Below are 19011 nucleotides of genomic sequence, written 5' to 3' on the forward strand. Positions count from 1 at the left end.
CTGTTGTTTTTACATACGCAAATAAAATTCTTGCTTTGTACGCAACTCATAATTTGGTCAAAATAAATCTCATCACATTTAGGTGTGTATAGGTAATTATGATTGAGTAAAATGAGGGCAGTAAATATAAATAATCTACATTTACATTAGCCACAATCTTAGTCATCTCATCTTAATTATACTTGTGCTTTATTTTGCAAAACAATACCAAAATATAATGTAAAAATATGATATGCTTATGGACCCCTACCAAGTAAGGTTTCATATTGAGGAGCAAGCACTCCTCATACACCTAGAAAAAATTCACATTGATACCTAATTACCGACATATACTCCAGACACGATATTAACATTGTATAAAGAGTACTCGAACCTTTACAGCAAGAGTACTTCAGACCCAACATCATAGTAAAAGAAATTCTATCATCTTATGTAAAGGATTTAAACACATTTTCGACCTGAAATGTCGGTACTACCTGGATGTTACTCAATTTATGCATCACGTATGAAATATAAGTGAAATACATCTTTCATATGTATATATACATGAGTTTGAGTTTTTACTATTTGATTAGTAAATTTGTATCATTAGATATGACATGAGATTCAGATGTTGATTGAAAAATATATTAACTTTCAAATGAGAAGGAAGAGATAAACATGAAGAAAAAAAACATAGGAATGTGAAGTTTTGGCACAAAGCGTGAGTCTTTGTTCTTGTTCATTTCTTATCTTATTACATAAATAAATAAATATCTAACAGAAACAAACACAAAAACTGAGATGAATATGTTACCAAGCACTAGCGGCACCACCACCACAACTACCACCGCGTTGGGTGGTTGGACGGTGCTACAATTATCCAAAATCAGAAGCAACCGCTCTGTTTCTTCTTCTTCTTCATTCTCTCTTCGGATCTCTGCCACCTGTGACGACCGCCCTCATGGTCCATCCTGTATATATGTTGGTCCTCTTCAAACTGCCACCCAAGAGACTCTTGAAGCTCTTTATTCTCAAGTAACTTCTACTTTCACTTTCACTTTCTCTCACAATTAATCAAGTTTACTCATTTAATTAATCTTTTATTTGCTTATGATTTTTTATGTTATCTATGATGTTTGGTTCTTTCTGGTTTAGGGCTGTTTGGAATGACTTATTTGAGCTTATCTACAAATAAATATAAATACTTTGTGAGAGAGACTCTTTGAGAGAGTTTACTGAATAACATGTCCGTAAGTTGTTTTCAGCTTATTTACATAAGCTCTCCGGGATAGCATATGAAAACAACTTATTAATTATATGAAAAGAAAACAATTTGATTTTTATATTATCTTTGTTATAAAAATGAGCACTTATATGATAAGTGCTTATGCTTAATTAAGATGTTTATCCGATCGGTCTTTTTGTTTTTGTTCTTTTCATGTATTTATTTTTAACATGGTGCTCTTTGGTAACAGGCAAGGGATGCATATTACAGAGGAGAGCCTTTGATAGTTGATGACATGTTTGATAGAGTAGAGGTGTATATTTCTTCTCCAATTCGCCACATATGCTTCTTAACTTTGTTATGTATATTGTTCTTATCTTACTCATATATATTATGGAAACAGTTGAAGCTTAAGTGGTATGGTTCCAAGTCAGTTGTGAAGTATCCACGATGTAGTATCAGGAGGCAATCAACTTATGCCGATGCTGAGGTAATTTTCTTCACAAGTTTAGATTGATCAATTCTTATTTGCTCTGGCTATGACCCCATATTCACAAAAAGTTCACCAATTTCAGTTGCTCATTCTTAATACTTTGTTGCATGATGATCTTAATAATGTGAAGAATATATATTGGAAAGAAGGGTAGCTGATTTCCCCTTATTAGCTCTTGATGTGGCTAGGAAGTTATTATTGAGAAAAAATTCAAGTCCTGCATTGATTAGAGATAAGGTCTGAAAATATCTTATAAAGAATAGACATCGCTGATCTTGAAAATGATTTTGTGAGGTTGAGTTAGGTTCAAAAACAAATTCTAATAGTTAAAATGACTTAGTATTCATGTTATGTGATATGTCCTATTTCTGTTGAATATATCTGGTTTCTACATGATTTGTGATACATATACTATATGCATCTGGTTAGAATGTTAAGGTTCCTTTCCTGTACCTCTACCCCTTTTTTTCCTTCTCTTTCCTCTATTCTTGGTTTCTTGTTTCACCTTAATATTGAATGGTGTGGATGTAGGGCAGGAAGATCTATCTATGGTTTTTACATTGGCAAGTACATGGGCCCTATTTTTTGCATTTGGCAGTTCAGCATGTGTTGGACCAATGTTTTACACCATCAACTTAGCTTATCAAAATGCAATGAACTTAGGATTATCATATGGTAGCCATGCATCAGAACTAAAGCCTCTTTTCATGGTGAATACCATTATCTTCATGGCACTCGGTTTTATCATAGGATATCCAGTTGCTTCAGCTTCAGGTAAAAATTCTGTTGCTGCTACTTTTCATCTTATGCCTTATCATTTTCGATGGTAAGCTTCCATGGCGCTACTTTTATATTCATATGTTATTGAATGCCTTTTTTTTCAGTTAAAGTACTTCAAGGCTTGTGGAGAAATGACTTAGCAGCACTAAAGGGTTCATGTCCAAATTGTGGAGACGAGGTTAGACTTCCATAGCCTCCCTTATTTCTTTGGTTGTTGCTCATGTCATAGTAAACTGTTGCTCGGTGTCTTTGACTTATGATGATCTTGTTTAGATACACAACTTAATCAAACACTTATTCAATAAGCAATTATCTTATTATGAGCTCATATACCAGTTGTTTCTTCTATTGAAAAGGGAATGAAACTGAACTTTACATAATCTAAAAACGTTTTATGATATATCATAGACTATTTTTATGTTCTGTCAAACACTTATACAAGTTCTTATGTTATAAGCTAAGTCCAAACAATCTCTTTCAAATGCATTCTAAGTCTTTAAGTTAGTGTCTTTGGTGGTTTCGCAATAGCAACTAGCAAGTCTACAAATCTAACATATTAGTCTATGGTTTCTTTTCCATCATATTCATTCATCAACCAATTCCCTTATCTGTTTGTCTAGAGAAACATAGGTTTCATGTTTAACTTCATTTAAATCGTCTCGTCTCAGTTAGTTCGAATCCTTTTGTTGCAGGTATTTGCATTTGTAAAAACAGACAAGGCTAACAACTCACCCCATAGAGCAAAGTGCCATGTGTGTGAATGCTTATTGGAATTTCGCACCGAAGTCGAGGTATATTGTTTTTAATTTCTTGCAAAAGTCAGTTCATAAAATTTGGCAGCTATTTGATTTCACATATTATCGAGTAGAGAGTTGAAACATACAGTGCAAAGCAAGAACTGCAAGTATTTTTCTTTTGCTTAACACATGATGTTCTCATTTGCAGCAATCAACTTCAGGATTTGGTAGACAATGGGTTTATGGGCGTATTTACCTTGTGCGTAAATCCAGACGCCAAAGAGAGCTGTAAATTTTCTGTGCCTATGATTGTCAATTGTAAAGAAAAGAATACAAGCAACTTCTGTTTAGTTTTGAGTTTTAGTCTAAAGCGGTTCTGTTTGAAGCCAACTAGTCCACTTCTGGATGGTTGATTCATTTGATTAGGTGTTTTTATTGTCAACAATTGTAGTTGTCAGACGATTATAGAACATTGAAATGTAATTTTGGAGATGAAAGGTCAAATGTAAACCAACATGTTGCTTGCCATTAGTAAAATAAAGGACACTGATCTCAAAAACAATACTCGATCAATGTAGTAGAATTAAGTTATGCGAGTTTAATCGTTGCCAATTCCATGATTCCATCCATATCAGTAAAACTTGAATCCTAACTTGTTGCATATAACTTTCTATGTTTTGTTTCCATTTAAAAAAGAACACATTTTAGAAAATAGGAACTGAAAATACTTTTAGAAACTAAACAAACTTTTATTAAACATGTGTGTAATGTGCACAGCTAGTCATGCAGTCATCAAGAAACATTTGACATGCAAGCCTGATAGTGTGCATTGCAAACTTTTTAATATCATAATCTTCAGAATTCAAGTATTGAATGGGGGAATCAGTGGAACAAAATATTGGGACAGATAGAGAGCATAAAGTAATTTTGACAATTGCAAAAATGAACTTCAGAATTTGCCTGCAAGCACCTTTATTCAATAGTTTAACAGAATTTGGATTGTCGTTAGTTCTGCGATCCATAATTTGCCACAGACATGTGGTGTCATTCGGAATGCTAGCTAGAACTGCTACTTACCATTATGGAAAGCAGGAGAAAATTTGTTCACCCTCCACAAAATCAGAACGTTTTACACAGAAAAGTAAATACCACATTTTTCTCATTGATTTCAGAACACCATGGCCCGACATGAAACCAAATATAAACTTTTAAATGTCACAGACGTTCAGAAATATCAGCAACACTACAAGTTTCACGCCAATCAGAAGTGTCCTAAACTGTAGACTAGAATCCAGGAAAGCTGCACATATTAGAAAAGCAAGCTCAGATTGTGGAACAGAAAAACCCAGCAATTTTCTTTTGTGCACAAAGAAACTTTGTATGGTTAATAGAGTAATATAGACTACATTACCAGGAAAAGAGTTGTAGATGCAAAAAGACCCTCTTGGAGGAGGGCTCCGTGGCCGCCAAATTCCTCTTCATCAACCTTCAATATTACTGAATAATACGCATATATAATCCCGGAGGACAAAACTAAAAAGCTGCAATGCAAACGGGAAAAATTTACTTTAGGAACAAACACAAACTGAAGAAGTGTTATACATCATACTGCAAATGGCCTACAAGTGCAATGTAAATTTTAGAGACCAAACTCAGATAAAGTTCCCTAGTGCTAGTGGACTTGTGGTATGTGAATATCTTACATGAGAGTAAACCTAAAAACCAATACTAGCTATATAGTTATATTTTGATTGGAGAATAATGTTACAAGCATCTAAGGAACTTAGAGAGTTCTGTCCTGAATCTGGGTAGGAAAAGAAGAATATTGAATGAAGATAAGGATTTTCTTTTGGACAAATAAAATTTCACATCACAAATGAAAAATTGATGGATAATATGAACAGAGAAATTTTATACCTAATTGATAAAAAAACACTTGCAAATAACACTTACATTGAGAATTTTATCCCCCCCCCCCCCCCCCCCCCCCATATAACAGTTACAAATAATCACACATTTAATTGATAAAAAATAAAAAATTGATGTATATAGGGGGTTTCCTAATTTCTAGAGCAGCTAATAAATATTCATAAGAACCACCGTTGCTACTTAATATATGCTGAACCTCAGTTGCTAACTAGCTATTAATGACTGCAGTCTGCATATTTCTTTACTGTGTCAAGACCCCTCCCATATATTACAGATGTATAATATATATTTCCTTTTATAACCCTAGTCTAGAATCCATACTGGCAAAACCAACAGTCTTCACAATTTCACTAGAATGTACAAGTGCCGTGTAAATATTGTGATCACAATTTATAAGAACAAAGACACCCAACAAAATGTTCACCAACATTGGTATTTCAGATAACCTTTTCAGATTTATGCATTGTATTGGCATCAAATTATGTAGACACAAAATAACAAAACCAATCAAGTAGTTTATGCATGATATCAGATCATCAATGGATATGAGAATTTCACATCAGGCAAGACAATGTCATATGGCATAGAGTGATAGACAACTTTACGATGAACATAAAGGATCAGTAAAATAAACACTTACAGGATAAACCAAATTCCTCCAACCAATGGAAAGGTACCCCAAAGTAATCCAAATACAAGGCCCATTGCTTGTCGAATCCAATGCAATACATCTCCCAATTGATCCTATTTGGGAATATGGAGGTGAAAGACAAAAATAGAGAAGCTGGTTAGGATAATGAGATCAACACAATACATTTGACTCCTCTAGAAAGAGGAGTGCAGAATTATCACATAGCAGTTCATTGACCTTCTAAAGTGCCCTCCTCGATTTAGAGAAGCTACATCCATATCACAATCACATACTACACGCAACAACGCATAACAATTACTGGTATTTATTTCATGTATAAATTAAATAAGGATTAAAAATCCTAAAAGAAGTAACTACACTAGAATCAAACAGGAAGTAGAAACTCCCAAGACATAAGCAAAACTAAATGCTTAAACTATCCAACTCGCACCTGATATTTATTTTTATTTTGTGTTAACCACCCTCCGGTTCCCAGGGGAAGGGAGACTGGTAATCGGAAATTCGGCCGCAAGATAAGTAAAATCTGACCAATAATTGTATCCACCCAGGAATCAAACTCGGATTCTCCCGAATGATTCGTCCTAGTCCTGGGGGGAGCTCATTAATCACTTGAGTCCAATCACTTGGTTAACTCACAATTGATTTTAGCTTAATCACTTGAGTCCAATCATTTAGTTAACTCACAACTAATTTTAGCTAAAAGTATAACAATTACTAAGTAGTATTAAATGATGCATTATATGTTTCTTATCTTAATCCAAAACAGTACTACTAATGAATCTATAAACATATTAGTGACATGTTTTGTTCTATGTTCCTTTCATAATTCTTCCAAAGTCTAAACAGAAAAAGTCAACAATTCAAATCACTGATACTTGTGTCTAATCTAAATATAATCAGTGATACCTAGTTGAGTAAGAATTTAATCCAATTACATGAAAACAAGTGAAACAGATCGAAAACTATGAAAAAGAAGTAAAACAAAAACCTTGTCCCAGGAAGCTTCTGGATCGAGCAATTTAGCGAATTTGAAAGGAGAAAGGTGACCATTCTGGTGCTGTAGTTGATGATTTAGTTTAGCAGATTTAGCTTCTTTCATCGTGAGAAGAATCGAATAAAATCAAATTAAGATAAAATAAATAATGGGAAACGAAGTAATTGGTGTAAAGTATGGATTTTTGAATCTTGGGTGATGGCGACAGTGGAAAGTGGTGAAATTGGGAATTAGGGTTTGGTGAAAGTTACAGAGAGAGTGAGTTGTGAATAAAAAGATGACAGACTGGGGAATTAAAAATTGAAGATATGATGATATGATGAGTTTGGTATTTCATCTCTCACCATCATCTACTACTGGGTCTGGACTTTGTTTGGATGCAAATTAAAATTAAAATAAATAAAATTTCATTCAAGGTTTATATCATGAGTTTAATTTTTGAATTTAAATGATAAGCACTCCTTTAAATCATATACCTAATCATTTATTATTTATTATTCAGTTAATTTTATTTTTTTTAGTTATGATACGAAGTTTCCATCTCCGTTATATTTTTTAATCTTTTAAAAAATACCAACTTTTACTTTTATTCCTTTAAAAAAAAATTCTTTTTTTGAATGAATTTTAAAAAAATTATTTGATCCTTGACAAAAAAGAAATTTATTTGATCTTTGGTTCTTTAATTTTTTGTTTTAAATTTTAGTCTCTATTTTTTTTAAAAAAAATCAAGTAGTATTTTTCAAATGTGAGAGGTATTGGAATTTAGATGTTGCATATATAGTATATAAGGCTTTTATAAATAGAGAATTAGAGTATTAACCTAAAAAAAACAGAGAATTAAGTTCTAGGGATATATATATATAACTTTCTCTTGGACACATGTCCCGGAAGACAGCCGTAGGCAGATCACCGTTTGAGTGAGATATGTTAATCACATGTCTTAATAGATATAATATGTCTTAATAGATATAATATGGTGTTGTCTGCTTATGATATGGTTCATGCAACTTTGCTTGATTAGGGTGACCCAATTTAGAATATATTTCACTAAAAAAAAGAAGTTATTTTTGTAGTTTCCACTTGAGCGTAAAAACATAGAGAAATGCTAACATGGGCACAAACCCAAACAAATTATTCTTAGGCACATTCACATAGGTGAAATTTTTTTAAAGAAAATATGAATAAAATTATATTAATTGATGTGACTATTTAATTTTTGTTTTATTTTTTTTTTATTAATGTTTGTGTGCCTAAATTTGTGGCTAAATGTTTTGTGCCTATGAATCCCTCAAAAACATAATCAAAGATGTCCAAATATTATACTTCAATTTGTTTAAAAAAAAATATATATTATACTTCAATTGACAAAATTGTTCTTGTCAAAAAAAAATTGACAAAATTGTTAGATCATGATCAATGTTCAAAATCCGACTTATCCATGTATGTGTGTATGAATTGTTTATATCTATTGTAATTTTGTAAATGCTTAATTAGTAAAATAATTCATTAAAGATATTTTTGATTTGGGCATAAATGCAATCAATGCATTTATTCTTTGCGATCTTGTACCGGGTTTCACATTGGTCCCTTAAAGAAGAAAAAAATTGAATAAGTCCCTTAAAGAAAAAAAAAATCTGGTGATATTCGGTCCTCTTTTTTCTAAGGGACTAATGTGAAACCAAAAATATTTTTAACAGACCATTTTACTAATTAAGGCTTTTGTAAATCTAACTAAAATTAATTCGAGATTATGGGATAATGTGATATAGTAATCATCAACTTATTCCATGTCAGTGACTCATCATTGAATTTATCCTATTAATTAATCAAATGAATTCTAAGAACATAAATAATTTAATTTTAGAAAATGCTAACCACCGACTTTGATATATTAGATAACGAAATTAAATATAGTAAAAATATTTTAAAGTTTGTATATTTAATTTTTTAGAAGTGTAAAAAGTTTAATGAAAGCCACAGTAACTACAATTCACCAAATGTCATATAATGTTAAACTTTACTCGTTTTGATGGCTGAAAGTCTATAATGTTAATTTTGGTTTAAACATCCACATGTCGTGGTCGGGTCTTTTTGTCTGGCATGGATTAAGCACATGCTTCAGTGTATGTTATTGTTTTGTAAACACTTGAGGTCCTTTCTGGCACATCTTGTACTAGCAAAGGTTATTCGTTAATTATAATATATCCGATTTGTTCGTTAAAAAAATTGTAAAAATATATTTCTAATACACAAACAAAAATGAATTTCATTAATATAATAACAAGTCCTCCTCCGCACAAGGAGTGCCAAGCAGAACGTCGAGCGTTTACAACAACAAAAACACCGGTCAACCAATACCAAAATAAACAAACGAATTCGACCACCACATATGAGAATTTAAACTGTGATTACATTATAGGCTTTCAACTATCAGAGCGAGTGAACTTTGACTTTAGTTAGCATCTGATGGTCTGACAATTTCGTTGACTTAAAGACTCTACTATACCGTTCATGCACACCACCCAAATGCTAACACCACAGTAGTTGCAAAAAAGAACGGCGAGCACGAGAACCTCCTACAAAGTGCGTTAACCTTAATTCTAATTGATTAATTTATGTACAATAGATAACATCGTCACACTATAAACTAATAATATTTTATTTTTTGGCACGTGGTCTTAAAGTAAAAAACTTAAATAAATAAGAATTTTGATTCTCTCCCATTTTTTTTGTACAATCCTCTCTCATTTTTCTAATCTAATGATTGATTGAACTACAAAGAATAAAATAAGAGAGATAAAGTGTTATACGAACATTATCAAAAAAAAAAAAAAAAAAGTGTTATACGAATAATATCATGACTTCACGAGGAACTTGAAAAAAAATGTTCAAGAAAATCCAACTCAAATAAATAAAATTAACTCTCTAATTTCTCTCTATCGTTAACATTAATTTTTGACAAAACACTATTAGTTTAAGAGCCCGTTTGGTGCACAGGATAAGAGACAGGATAGGATAACTATATCATATCCTGTCTCAATCCAGTGTTTGGTGACACAACAGGATATGATAAGTTAATCCTGAAGCTTATCCTATCTTGTTTCTCTAGTTAAAATCCTTATCCTGAATTTGAGCTGGGTTACCAGCAGGATAGGATAAGAAAAAAAAATCGTTGATTTATTCTATAAAATATATTTTAAAATAAAAAATTGAAAATTGAAAATTAATAAAATAATTTGATAGTAAATTAATAATAAAATAATTATTTTTTAAATATATATGTGATTTTCTCACAAGGGTAATTTTGTAATTTATATAATCTAAAAAATCAAAATTCTCCTAAAATTACAATATTTTAAATTAAAATAATTATTAAAAAATTGCAAAATAAGAATATTAATTTAAATTTAATAACAACTTAAATATAATTCTTTTGCAATGGTAGTTTTATTATTTACATATATCATATATTTATTTAGCTTATCTAACATGTATAATTGAGTTATTTATTTGATCATGATTCATATAAAAAACTTAATTTGCTTATTTTCTCATGATTTGTATTTAAAATTTAAAGTTATTTGATTACTTTTTCTTTTTGTACAATTACTTATTTATATTTTTATTTATAAAATTCAAAGTATTACAATATAATTTTTAACAAATAACAATTGTTTTACGAGGGTAATTTTGTCATTTAAATATGTTATGTATCTTATCATATTGGTATGAACAAATATGTATTAAAAATATGATATAATAGTTATCATGTTTGTTATCATGTGTGCACCAAACACAGGATAGGATAACTGAGGATAACTTTTATCCTGCTGATATCATATCCTATCACTATCCTGTTGTATATCCTATCCTGTCACTATCCTATCCTGCGCACCAAACGGGCCCTAAATGTAGTGTCTCTATTTGTGTTTGCATAACAATTTTTACTTATAATAAGAAGTCACTCATCCTTGCTTCAATTATTATGGATTTGTATCCTCTATCCTCTTATATTCTTTTTATTCATCTCTTTTTTCCTAATCCAACAAATGGTTGACTCCCAAATACCAAAAAATATAAAAATTGACCCATAAAAAATAAAAACAATCGAGAAAGAGAGAGAATAAATTGATAAATTGTTGAAATTGCTGCAAAATGGACATGACAAAAAAGTCCAGATTAATTATTGTGCATGGTTTATTTGCTTTTTATAAGACTATTTAATTAATAATAATTATTAAATATGTCTCTTTTCTTTCCTTCCTATCAAATAACTAAAAAACTATTTTTCTTTTTAATTTCTATTCAATTTCAACCCTTGAGCATTCTTTCATTTTCCTTTCCTTTTTCCATCAAACAAACATGTCATCTCCATCATTTTCCAATGATGTGAAATACATATTTTATTCGCGGGGTAAAATATATTCACCGATCTACAAATTAATAGCATGAGTGTATTTGATTTTTAATTTTTTTTTGACAGATTGATTTTCTAAAATATAAATAACTGAATATGACAACTCTTATTATACTATGCTTAATTTTAAAATAGTTTTTTTAGTCAGATCAAATTTGGGCTAAACAACTGAACAAAAATTGGATTTTTTCACTCACAAAAGTGCAAGACAATTTTTGTCTCAAGACAATTTATTGCCCAACGTTTACTTAACTTACGATCAAACTTTAGATTATCGGAACCCATTATCCTAGAAACTAAGAGTTAATACAAATAAAAAAAACCCAAAATACAGCTCTTCAATTTTGAATATAAGCAAAAAAATAACTTTTTAACTTCATTTAATTAAACATGTACTATTTAACAATTTATGGTCTATATACATATTTTATTCGAGGATCCAATTTTTTTTTCTTATATTAAAAACTTTTTATTTATCAAATATCATACAATACTATAAATTATTCAATTTTTAAATGCTTATTCCAAAAGGAAAAAAGTTATTCAATCCTGCACAATTTTGTTTAGTAATTACCTTTTGCTAGTCAAACGTACCTAATACAATAAAGTTATCAAAAACATAAAAACTAATACAATAATAAGCTAGCTTTAGTAAAAATACCTCTTATATCCTATACATATAAGAAAAAAATTTGTTTTTTTTAATTTATCGTATAATTGATGTATATAGATTATAATATTGTCTATATGTATTAATTTTACAATAAATTTTAAAAACAAACTTTTTCTTATATATAAAACCAAAATGAGTATCATCAATCGTTAGTTAATTTAGTGGTGATTAACGCTGAATTTGAGAAAAAAAGTCTACGGTTCGACTTCCGTAATTGCGACTCGAATGGGCTGATGCCAAAACTGGTCTCCTAACCATCTTCAATTATAAAAAAAGTTAATACAAAAAACTAATACAATAATAATAATAATCCAGCTTCAGTTTTCCGCAATCCCAACTGAAATAAAAAAGAATATATTTTTACTGTGTGCGTGTATGTAACAAAGTGACAAAATATTTCCCTCAAGTACAAATCAAATTCAAAGCAAAGTCAAAAAATAAAAATCGTAAAAAGAAAAATGTCAAAAAGAAAAAAATGAGTGAGTGACTAAGCGTCATTCACGATCAAGCGGACCAGAATGAGCCACAAGATGCAAAAGACATACACGTGTCATGATCAAGTAAATTGCGTGGAACCAGTCTAATGGTGTCTTCACCATTCACCTACTATATCCGGTACTTTTTGGTACAACCACCGTTAGAACCGGTAACACTCGGTCAAATGCTATAAACTCTTGGGGTTTAAGCCAAACACTTTCATGGTTTTTTCATTTTCATAAAGGGTTTTACTTTTTCAGATTTCAAACACAACAAACACAAACATACATACCCAACAACATTAACCAAACAATTCTCAAAATGGGTACTTGAAAATCATGTTTTTTTTTTGTTTCACAAAAAAAATGAGAAAAAGGAAACTTTTTTATGTGATGACTGAATATACCCTGATCTTGCATTTATCTTGAATTTTCATAAAGATTTGATCTTTGAAGAATAATTGAAGAATAATCTGTGGTAAGAGTGATTTGCGTGTTGAATCTTTGATGGGTTTTGTTTTTTCCTTAAATTACGCAAACTTTGTTTTTTTGATAAGAAGAAAAAAAAAAAACTGCTGTGTTGTTGGGTTTATCTTTGGGGTTTGAGATAACGTTGGTTTCTGGAACAAGTTGAAATTTTGACGTGTGTGGTTTTATTTTAGGACTTTTTTTTTTGTGTTGTTGAGACACGTGAATTTTCAGTTTACACAATTTGTAAGTTGTTTTGTTTTATGTTTCATGTTTCTGTTTTTCTCTCTCTCTTCATCTATGTTTATGCACTCTATTGTTTTTGTTGATCTTTTGAGTTTCTTATGATTTGATCTCTGATTTCTATTTTGCACGTGATGTGTTTTATTTTTTGATGAATTGGTTATTTTTCATGAGATCCGTTTTTTTCTGAGGTTTAAGATCGGTTTTGTGACTTTTTTTCTGAATTTTGTTTACTTCTCTTTCTCGTGAACATGTCTGGATTTTAGAATCTGGTCTTGTTTTGTAATCCCTTTCTCGTGTTCTGGTTAAACTTTTATGTCTCTTCTTTTTCTTAATTTTGTGTTTGGAGTTTGTATTAGACTGAGATTTATTTTTGATAATTATATGTTAATCTCAGCATAATCATTTTGTATTTTCTGTCAGGCTTCTAAATTGAGACAGGTACGCTGCGTTGAAGTTTATTTGATCATTCCTTATTTTGGCATGGTTTCTGAGATATGGTGGCGCAGAACAGAATAAATTATGGATTTAATGGCTACCAGGTGCCAAAAAAGCCTCGTGCCGCACGATCACCTAGGGTAAATAAGTTTTGCTTCTCTTATGCTACTGATTAGTGATTACTACTATCTATTTATTTTCATGATTATTAAAACGATCCGTGTAAATACTTTGTTTTTTTATGATGTTTCGTAGAAGAGGGATACATTACAAAGAAGTGTGGAAAACGATCGAATGTGCGCGATTGACTTATTGGCCACCGTAGCTGCCGGCACTTTATTGCAAGAGAAACAGAATCCAATCATACCTAGTGATGGATCACCGAAAAAAGATCAGCATGGATTTGTTAAAGAAGAAGATGAAGATGCAAATACACCATTCAAAGCCGAGCTTCCTAATGAAGTAAGTTGTGACAAAAGGCTTCAACATGGATTTGTTAAGGAAGCGTGTGTGGATGCAAATAAGCCATTGAAAGCCGAGCTCTCTGATGATGGAAGTAGTGAGAAAAAATGTTTCTCTACTCTTTCTTCACAGGTGTACGATCCAAATTTCTGTTCGAAGGAAAATCTGCATCATCCTGAAATCGATGGTCAATCATGCATTGCTTCTATAGTAACAAGTTCTAGTTGCTCGGAGAGGTTTGTTACTGACAATATGGTCGATAGAAAAAGCCATAGTGAAATGAAAAATATTACTAGCAAAGTTGAATTAGGATCTTCTGGATATCCAGATTGTAATGATTGCAACTTAGATGTTGATGTAAGTATAGTAAAGGACGAGGTCCAAAATTCCGAGAAGGTGCCAATCGGTACTTCGGTAGGAATGTGCTGTTTTGAGGATCCCGTGGATGAAAAACCTCAAGTGCCAGTCAATTTAGGTGGCAATGCCAAGTTGTCTGGTTATGAAGATAGCACGCCTCATAACTCTTTGTTCAAAGGTTGCGACAATGTAACAGTAGTTGGTAGAGATGATGACGAAAACTTTTCAGGGTGCTCTCACCCTAGTTCAAAAACAAAGACCTTTAGGTCAAAGACTTGTATAGGTGACCAAAGAATAAGGAAAAGATTGGCTTCTAAATATCGGAAAGTTGCTCGAGAATCAAAGCACGATACACTTTCTAACAATGGTGAGTTCATGTTTAATTTTCATATGGAATTAATAGCTTTCTTGGTTCGTCATTTATCGGGCTTCACTTTGCTTGTTCACTAATCTGTTTTACAAATTTGAAACATGTTAGTACTGGATAGAAATTTCAACACAGTTTACAGCAATAGGAAGAACAGTTATAAACGCCAACTATCTCAAATGAATATTCCTTTCAAGAAGAGGAAGATTTTTGACTGCAGCTCCACTTCAAATTCTAATGGATATATAAGAAATGACAACACTTATTATTCAACCAAGAATGATATGAATCAAGGCGTTTCTTGTTCATCTGCTCGGATACGCAAAGGTTTTATACTCTTAATGAAATTCTTGTATTTAAGGCACTGGATTTAATGGTCTTGGGCGTATTTTGCTGAATAAATTCCAAATCTTTGATGCAGATCCTGGAATGTCATCCTTGGAAGGATATCATCGTTCAGCATTACGATCTAGAGATTCTCATGGTATGCGAAGATTGAGTGGTGATTCATTATTATTCTTTTACTTGATTGATATCTGCAAAGAGGTTCTAACTTCTAACATGTACATGTCTTTCTTTTAACCAGTGAAGCTTAGGATCAAATCATTTAGAGTGCCAGAGCTTTTTATTGAGATTCCAGAAACTGCAACCGTCGCGTCCTTGAAGGTACAATAAAATTCTATTCCGCCATGTACACAGTGTTTGGTTTTCTATGATCCTTGTTGCATCTTTCACACAAGTTGGGCCGTATCTCTTACAAAATTTTTGTCTGCAGAAAGCAGTGATGGAAGCGGTGACTACTCTACTTCGAGGTGGATTGCGTGTTGGCATGATTCTCAATGGAAAGAAACTTAGAGATGACAGTAAAACTTTACTTCAGACAGGAATTTCTCATGATAATGCGCTGGATGCTTTGGGCTTCACCTTGGAGCCTAATTCTTCTCAAAGCCTACCACTCACATGCGCTAAAGATTCTCTTCATGTTCCGAGTGCGGACATGCCTCTATCTTTAATAGGGTAATGCCTAACCTGCAATTGATTGCATTTATTATCTCGACTACTTGAACTAGAATATGCTGTGTCAGTACAATCGGGGTCTAGCGCAGGTGGTTGGTGCGCAGTGTGTGTGAGTCTTATAAACCCTAAGGTACCAAGTTCGATTCATACTAAAAAAAAGAAGAATATGTTGTGTCATTGTTTCTGTTGAAATGTCAAATTTTCCTCGGAGAAATTGTAATGAAAATATTATTACTATTATTATCATTATTATTATTATCATCTAAAGCTAGAGAGTTTATATCCAGGCAACCTTCCAGTCCAGCTGTAGTTCGTCCGATTCAGAGGATTCAAGGTTTCTGTGACACCGAGCATCAAGTAACCAGTTTAAGTAACATCGTTGAAAGTGAACACGATTCAGCACCTTCTCCTATAAGCACAATAGGTGAAAAAAGATTGACAGATTCCAAAGAACTTGTTACTATTCCTGAAATGGATACGGAGGGACTAGCTGTGCTACCAGTAGAGCAGAAGCCAAAGCGAACTGAGATGTCACAACGTCGCCGAATTCGTAGGCCTTTTTCTGTTGCCGAAGTGGAAGCACTTGTTGAAGCAGTTGAGAGACTCGGAACTGGAAGGTAATCTTCATGCAAATTACTCACGATATGTCAAAAATTTGTTTTTAGTTTATTTTCATAAGTGTTATACAAATGAGTCCTTAATTGATGGCGTGCATGGCTCTATTAATTTACCAATATGCGTCCTAAATAAATCAGGTGGCGTGATGTGAAACTTCGTGCTTTCGATGATGCAAAGCATAGGACATATGTGGATTTGAAGGTAAAAACTTTTGTTAACATTTTGCATAGCAACACTATTTTTTTTATTGGATTGTATTCTTACTCAAAGGAATCTTTAAAGGGTCTTGCTAAACAGTGCCTCCAGGGCACTCTTTAAGCATTCCCTTTAAAGAAATAATTTATCCAAAAAGTGAAGTATTTCAATTTTCAATGCGTTGATTTCACACATTTCCATAAAATTTAAACAAAAACTTACTATTTAAGATGCTTAAAGAGTGCCCCTGGCATTTTCCATCTTTAAATACAAACGTGACTATCACACTTCAAGTCATTTGGGTGAAGTGCTTTCTTTTACATCTTTTGTTAACTTCTATTTAAATACAAATTAGTTGTTCTATCAAGTCAAGTAATTGCTTGTGTATTAGGTAAGCTATTTATTATTGCTCCATTCATGCTATCTTGTTAATTGCCTAATATTCTATCTTAGCTAGTTTGATCTTATCATTTTAACATGAAATTAGAATTTGATTTATAAAATTTCAACCGTCACCATACATACTGTTTCTCTTTTTTTTAGTAAAATAGTGTAAGATAGTGATGGGGCTTAGAAGCAAAGAAAAATGTCACTTTCCATTAGTACCACATGGTTTTGGTTTTTGGTTTAAACATGTTTTTGTTCCCTATAAATATCATTTTTTTGTTTTCAGTCCTTATAATTTTTTTTTTCCTTTTTAGTCCCTGCAAATATACCACTTTTTGCTTTTGGTCATCGGTGCAGAGACTAAAACAAAACAACGAGGACCAGAAGCAAAAAAGCGATATATTTGCAGGACTAAAAACAAAAAGAGGTTTTAAAATATAGTACTTTAGATAATGATGGAATGCAGAACCAAATAAAAATGTCACTTTCAATTAGTAGCCTATATGATTTTGTTTTTTTTTTTCTTCTTTATATGGCATAGAAAAAGGTTTGGCATGTGATATAGTTATGTGATAGTGCAGGATAAATGGAAAACATTGGTACACACGGCAAGAATATCTCCTCAACAAAGAAGAGGAGAGCCTGTACCCCAAGAACTTTTGGATAGGGTCCTTACTGCTCATGCATATTGGTCCCAACAGCAACAAACTAAGCAACATCAACTCAAGCATCACCCTGAAACTTGCCTTCTACTTTAATATAGGGGGGTGTTAATAGCAATGGACCATATATGACTTTGTAGATTGGTTTGGTTAGGTGTTCAGTTTTCTGACCCTTGATTACCTTTTTCTTTTTTTTGTATCTATGATGATGATGATATACATGTTTACCATCACTTTTTTTTTGGGGTACAATGCTAATTGTTGCTTTAATCTATATCATATGATGTAAAAAAATATATACTACAAGGAAGAAAGTGAAGCATAGGGAGAGAATTTATGTGTAATATTCTCTTTGCTCACATCATGGTTCTTTCCCTTTGTGGAGAGGCTATTTCTTGTAAATAAATGGTTTATGCAATAAAGGGCTTGGTTAATAGAACTTCTTTTATGTCAACTTTACTTTTATATATTGTGTTTTAATTATCTTCTAGTAATTTTCTATTGATAATTTTTTAGTTCCCATTTTCCTATATATATATATATATATATATATATATATATATATATATATATAAATGTTATGGCCTAAATGAAGACAAGACCTATGAAGGACAGACACCCACATGACACAAATACGTAAACATCGATAATTTGAAAAATGACATAATTTAATGTAATTAATAAGTATCGGTGGCAAACATGCGTCCAAGAAGTGTATTCTCTCCGTGACAATATATAAGCAAAAACTACTTTCTCTAGATTCATTGCATAATTAATGTATTTGACTTATAATATAGATCAGATATATTGAATATGCAATTAACCTGAAAAAAGTGATTTTTGTTTATATGTTGTGAGGAAGGAAGTATGTGCTTCATAGCACAAGACAAACAAGGTTATCTCTCTGCCTCTATGTTTGGTGTGTAATTGGAAGGGCACGTGGTCGCATGTGTTGAAAAAAGGATAAAGTGCAAAAAAGAATAATATAATATGTTTATCAATTGAGGTAGTAGCTCTAATACTAGTAGTACATTGTTGGATCACCCATATGACAGCAAAGAATGTGTACTTTTGTTTCTGTCGATTTTTTTTAATTAGATTCAGCAATGAGAATCTTATCAATGATGTAGTCAACCCTATTTTGATTCACTTCAATTAGATTCACATGCATTTTCTTAACAAAGATTCACTAGAAACAATACCAAATATTACATGTTAGATACACACATGAATCTAATTAAATTAGAGAAAAAATGATTAATGTAATATTTATTAATATTAATGTGACTATTTTGATGTGACTATTTTATTTTATTTTTAAATTTTTTAATTTATGTGTGCCTAAATTATCGTTATAGGTACTAATATTTAAGCACAAAATTTAGGCGCACACATAAATTAATTTAATTGGAAAAATTGTAACTTAGTATAAAGTGTAT

At 31.7% G+C, this 19011-nt stretch overlaps 3 protein-coding genes across 4 annotated transcripts; 2 read left to right on the plus strand and 1 right to left on the minus strand.

The window, feature by feature from the left end:
- The first annotated feature begins 658 nt into the window (after window positions 1–658).
- LOC123899614 lies at window positions 659–3819 on the plus strand. The gene is made up of 7 exons (XM_045950789.1): window positions 659–1017; window positions 1458–1520; window positions 1611–1697; window positions 2237–2474; window positions 2585–2658; window positions 3173–3271; window positions 3426–3819. Exons 1-7 carry the CDS (start codon window positions 784–786, stop codon window positions 3507–3509), a joined length of 879 nt encoding a protein of 292 aa, XP_045806745.1. The 5' UTR covers window positions 659–783; the 3' UTR covers window positions 3510–3819.
- Window positions 3820–4165: 346 nt separating this feature from the next.
- Window positions 4166–7178, minus strand: LOC123899995 (respirasome Complex Assembly Factor 1-like). The gene is made up of 4 exons (XM_045951275.1): window positions 6787–7178; window positions 5787–5890; window positions 4629–4758; window positions 4166–4517 (listed from the first exon to the last, which is right to left on the minus strand). The coding sequence occupies exons 1-4, from the start codon at window positions 6895–6897 to the stop codon at window positions 4479–4481; spliced, it is 384 nt and encodes a 127-aa protein (XP_045807231.1). The 5' UTR covers window positions 6898–7178; the 3' UTR covers window positions 4166–4478.
- Window positions 7179–12579: 5401 nt separating this feature from the next.
- Window positions 12580–18011, plus strand: LOC123897789 (telomere repeat-binding protein 2-like). Of its 2 annotated transcripts, none has more exons than XM_045948570.1 (10): window positions 12580–12836; window positions 13493–13647; window positions 13763–14693; window positions 14805–15020; window positions 15115–15177; window positions 15280–15359; window positions 15469–15710; window positions 15998–16327; window positions 16466–16529; window positions 17487–18011. In XM_045948570.1, exons 2-10 carry the CDS (start codon window positions 13567–13569, stop codon window positions 17682–17684), a joined length of 2205 nt encoding a protein of 734 aa, XP_045804526.1. In that variant the 5' UTR covers window positions 12580–12836; window positions 13493–13566; the 3' UTR covers window positions 17685–18011. The 2 variants fall into 2 exon arrangements, with proteins under 2 accessions (XP_045804526.1, XP_045804528.1); XM_045948572.1 differs by having other exon boundaries at window positions 17492–18011.
- The last annotated feature ends 1000 nt before the right edge of the window (window positions 18012–19011 follow it).

The sequence above is a fragment of the Trifolium pratense genome, linkage group LG7 (genome assembly GCF_020283565.1).
Source record: "Trifolium pratense cultivar HEN17-A07 linkage group LG7, ARS_RC_1.1, whole genome shotgun sequence".
NCBI classification, from domain to species: Eukaryota; Viridiplantae; Streptophyta; class Magnoliopsida; order Fabales; family Fabaceae; genus Trifolium; species Trifolium pratense.

Bases quoted from the DNA above. Each gene is read 5' to 3' on its own strand.
- LOC123899614 (XM_045950789.1), top strand. From the start codon at position 784: ATGAATATGTTACCAAGCACTAGCGGCACCACCACCACAACTACCACC. The intron at 1,018-1,457 runs GTAACTTCTACT...CTTTGGTAACAG, and splicing joins TTGAAGCTCTTTATTCTCAA to GCAAGGGATGCATATTACAG. The intron at 3,272-3,425 runs GTATATTGTTTT...TCTCATTTGCAG, and splicing joins AATTTCGCACCGAAGTCGAG to CAATCAACTTCAGGATTTGG.
- LOC123899995 (XM_045951275.1), bottom strand. From the start codon at position 6,897: ATGAAAGAAGCTAAATCTGCTAAACTAAATCATCAACTACAGCACCAG. The intron at 5,891-6,786 runs GTTTTTGTTTTA...ATTCCCAAATAG, and splicing joins CAGAAGCTTCCTGGGACAAG to GATCAATTGGGAGATGTATT. The intron at 4,759-5,786 runs GTAAGTGTTTAT...TTTGCATTGCAG, and splicing joins GGAGGAATTTGGTTTATCCT to CTTTTTAGTTTTGTCCTCCG.
- LOC123897789 (XM_045948570.1), top strand. From the start codon at position 13,567: ATGGTGGCGCAGAACAGAATAAATTATGGATTTAATGGCTACCAGGTG. The intron at 14,694-14,804 runs GTGAGTTCATGT...GAAACATGTTAG, and splicing joins CGATACACTTTCTAACAATG to TACTGGATAGAAATTTCAAC. The intron at 15,711-15,997 runs GTAATGCCTAAC...GTTTATATCCAG, and splicing joins ATGCCTCTATCTTTAATAGG to GCAACCTTCCAGTCCAGCTG.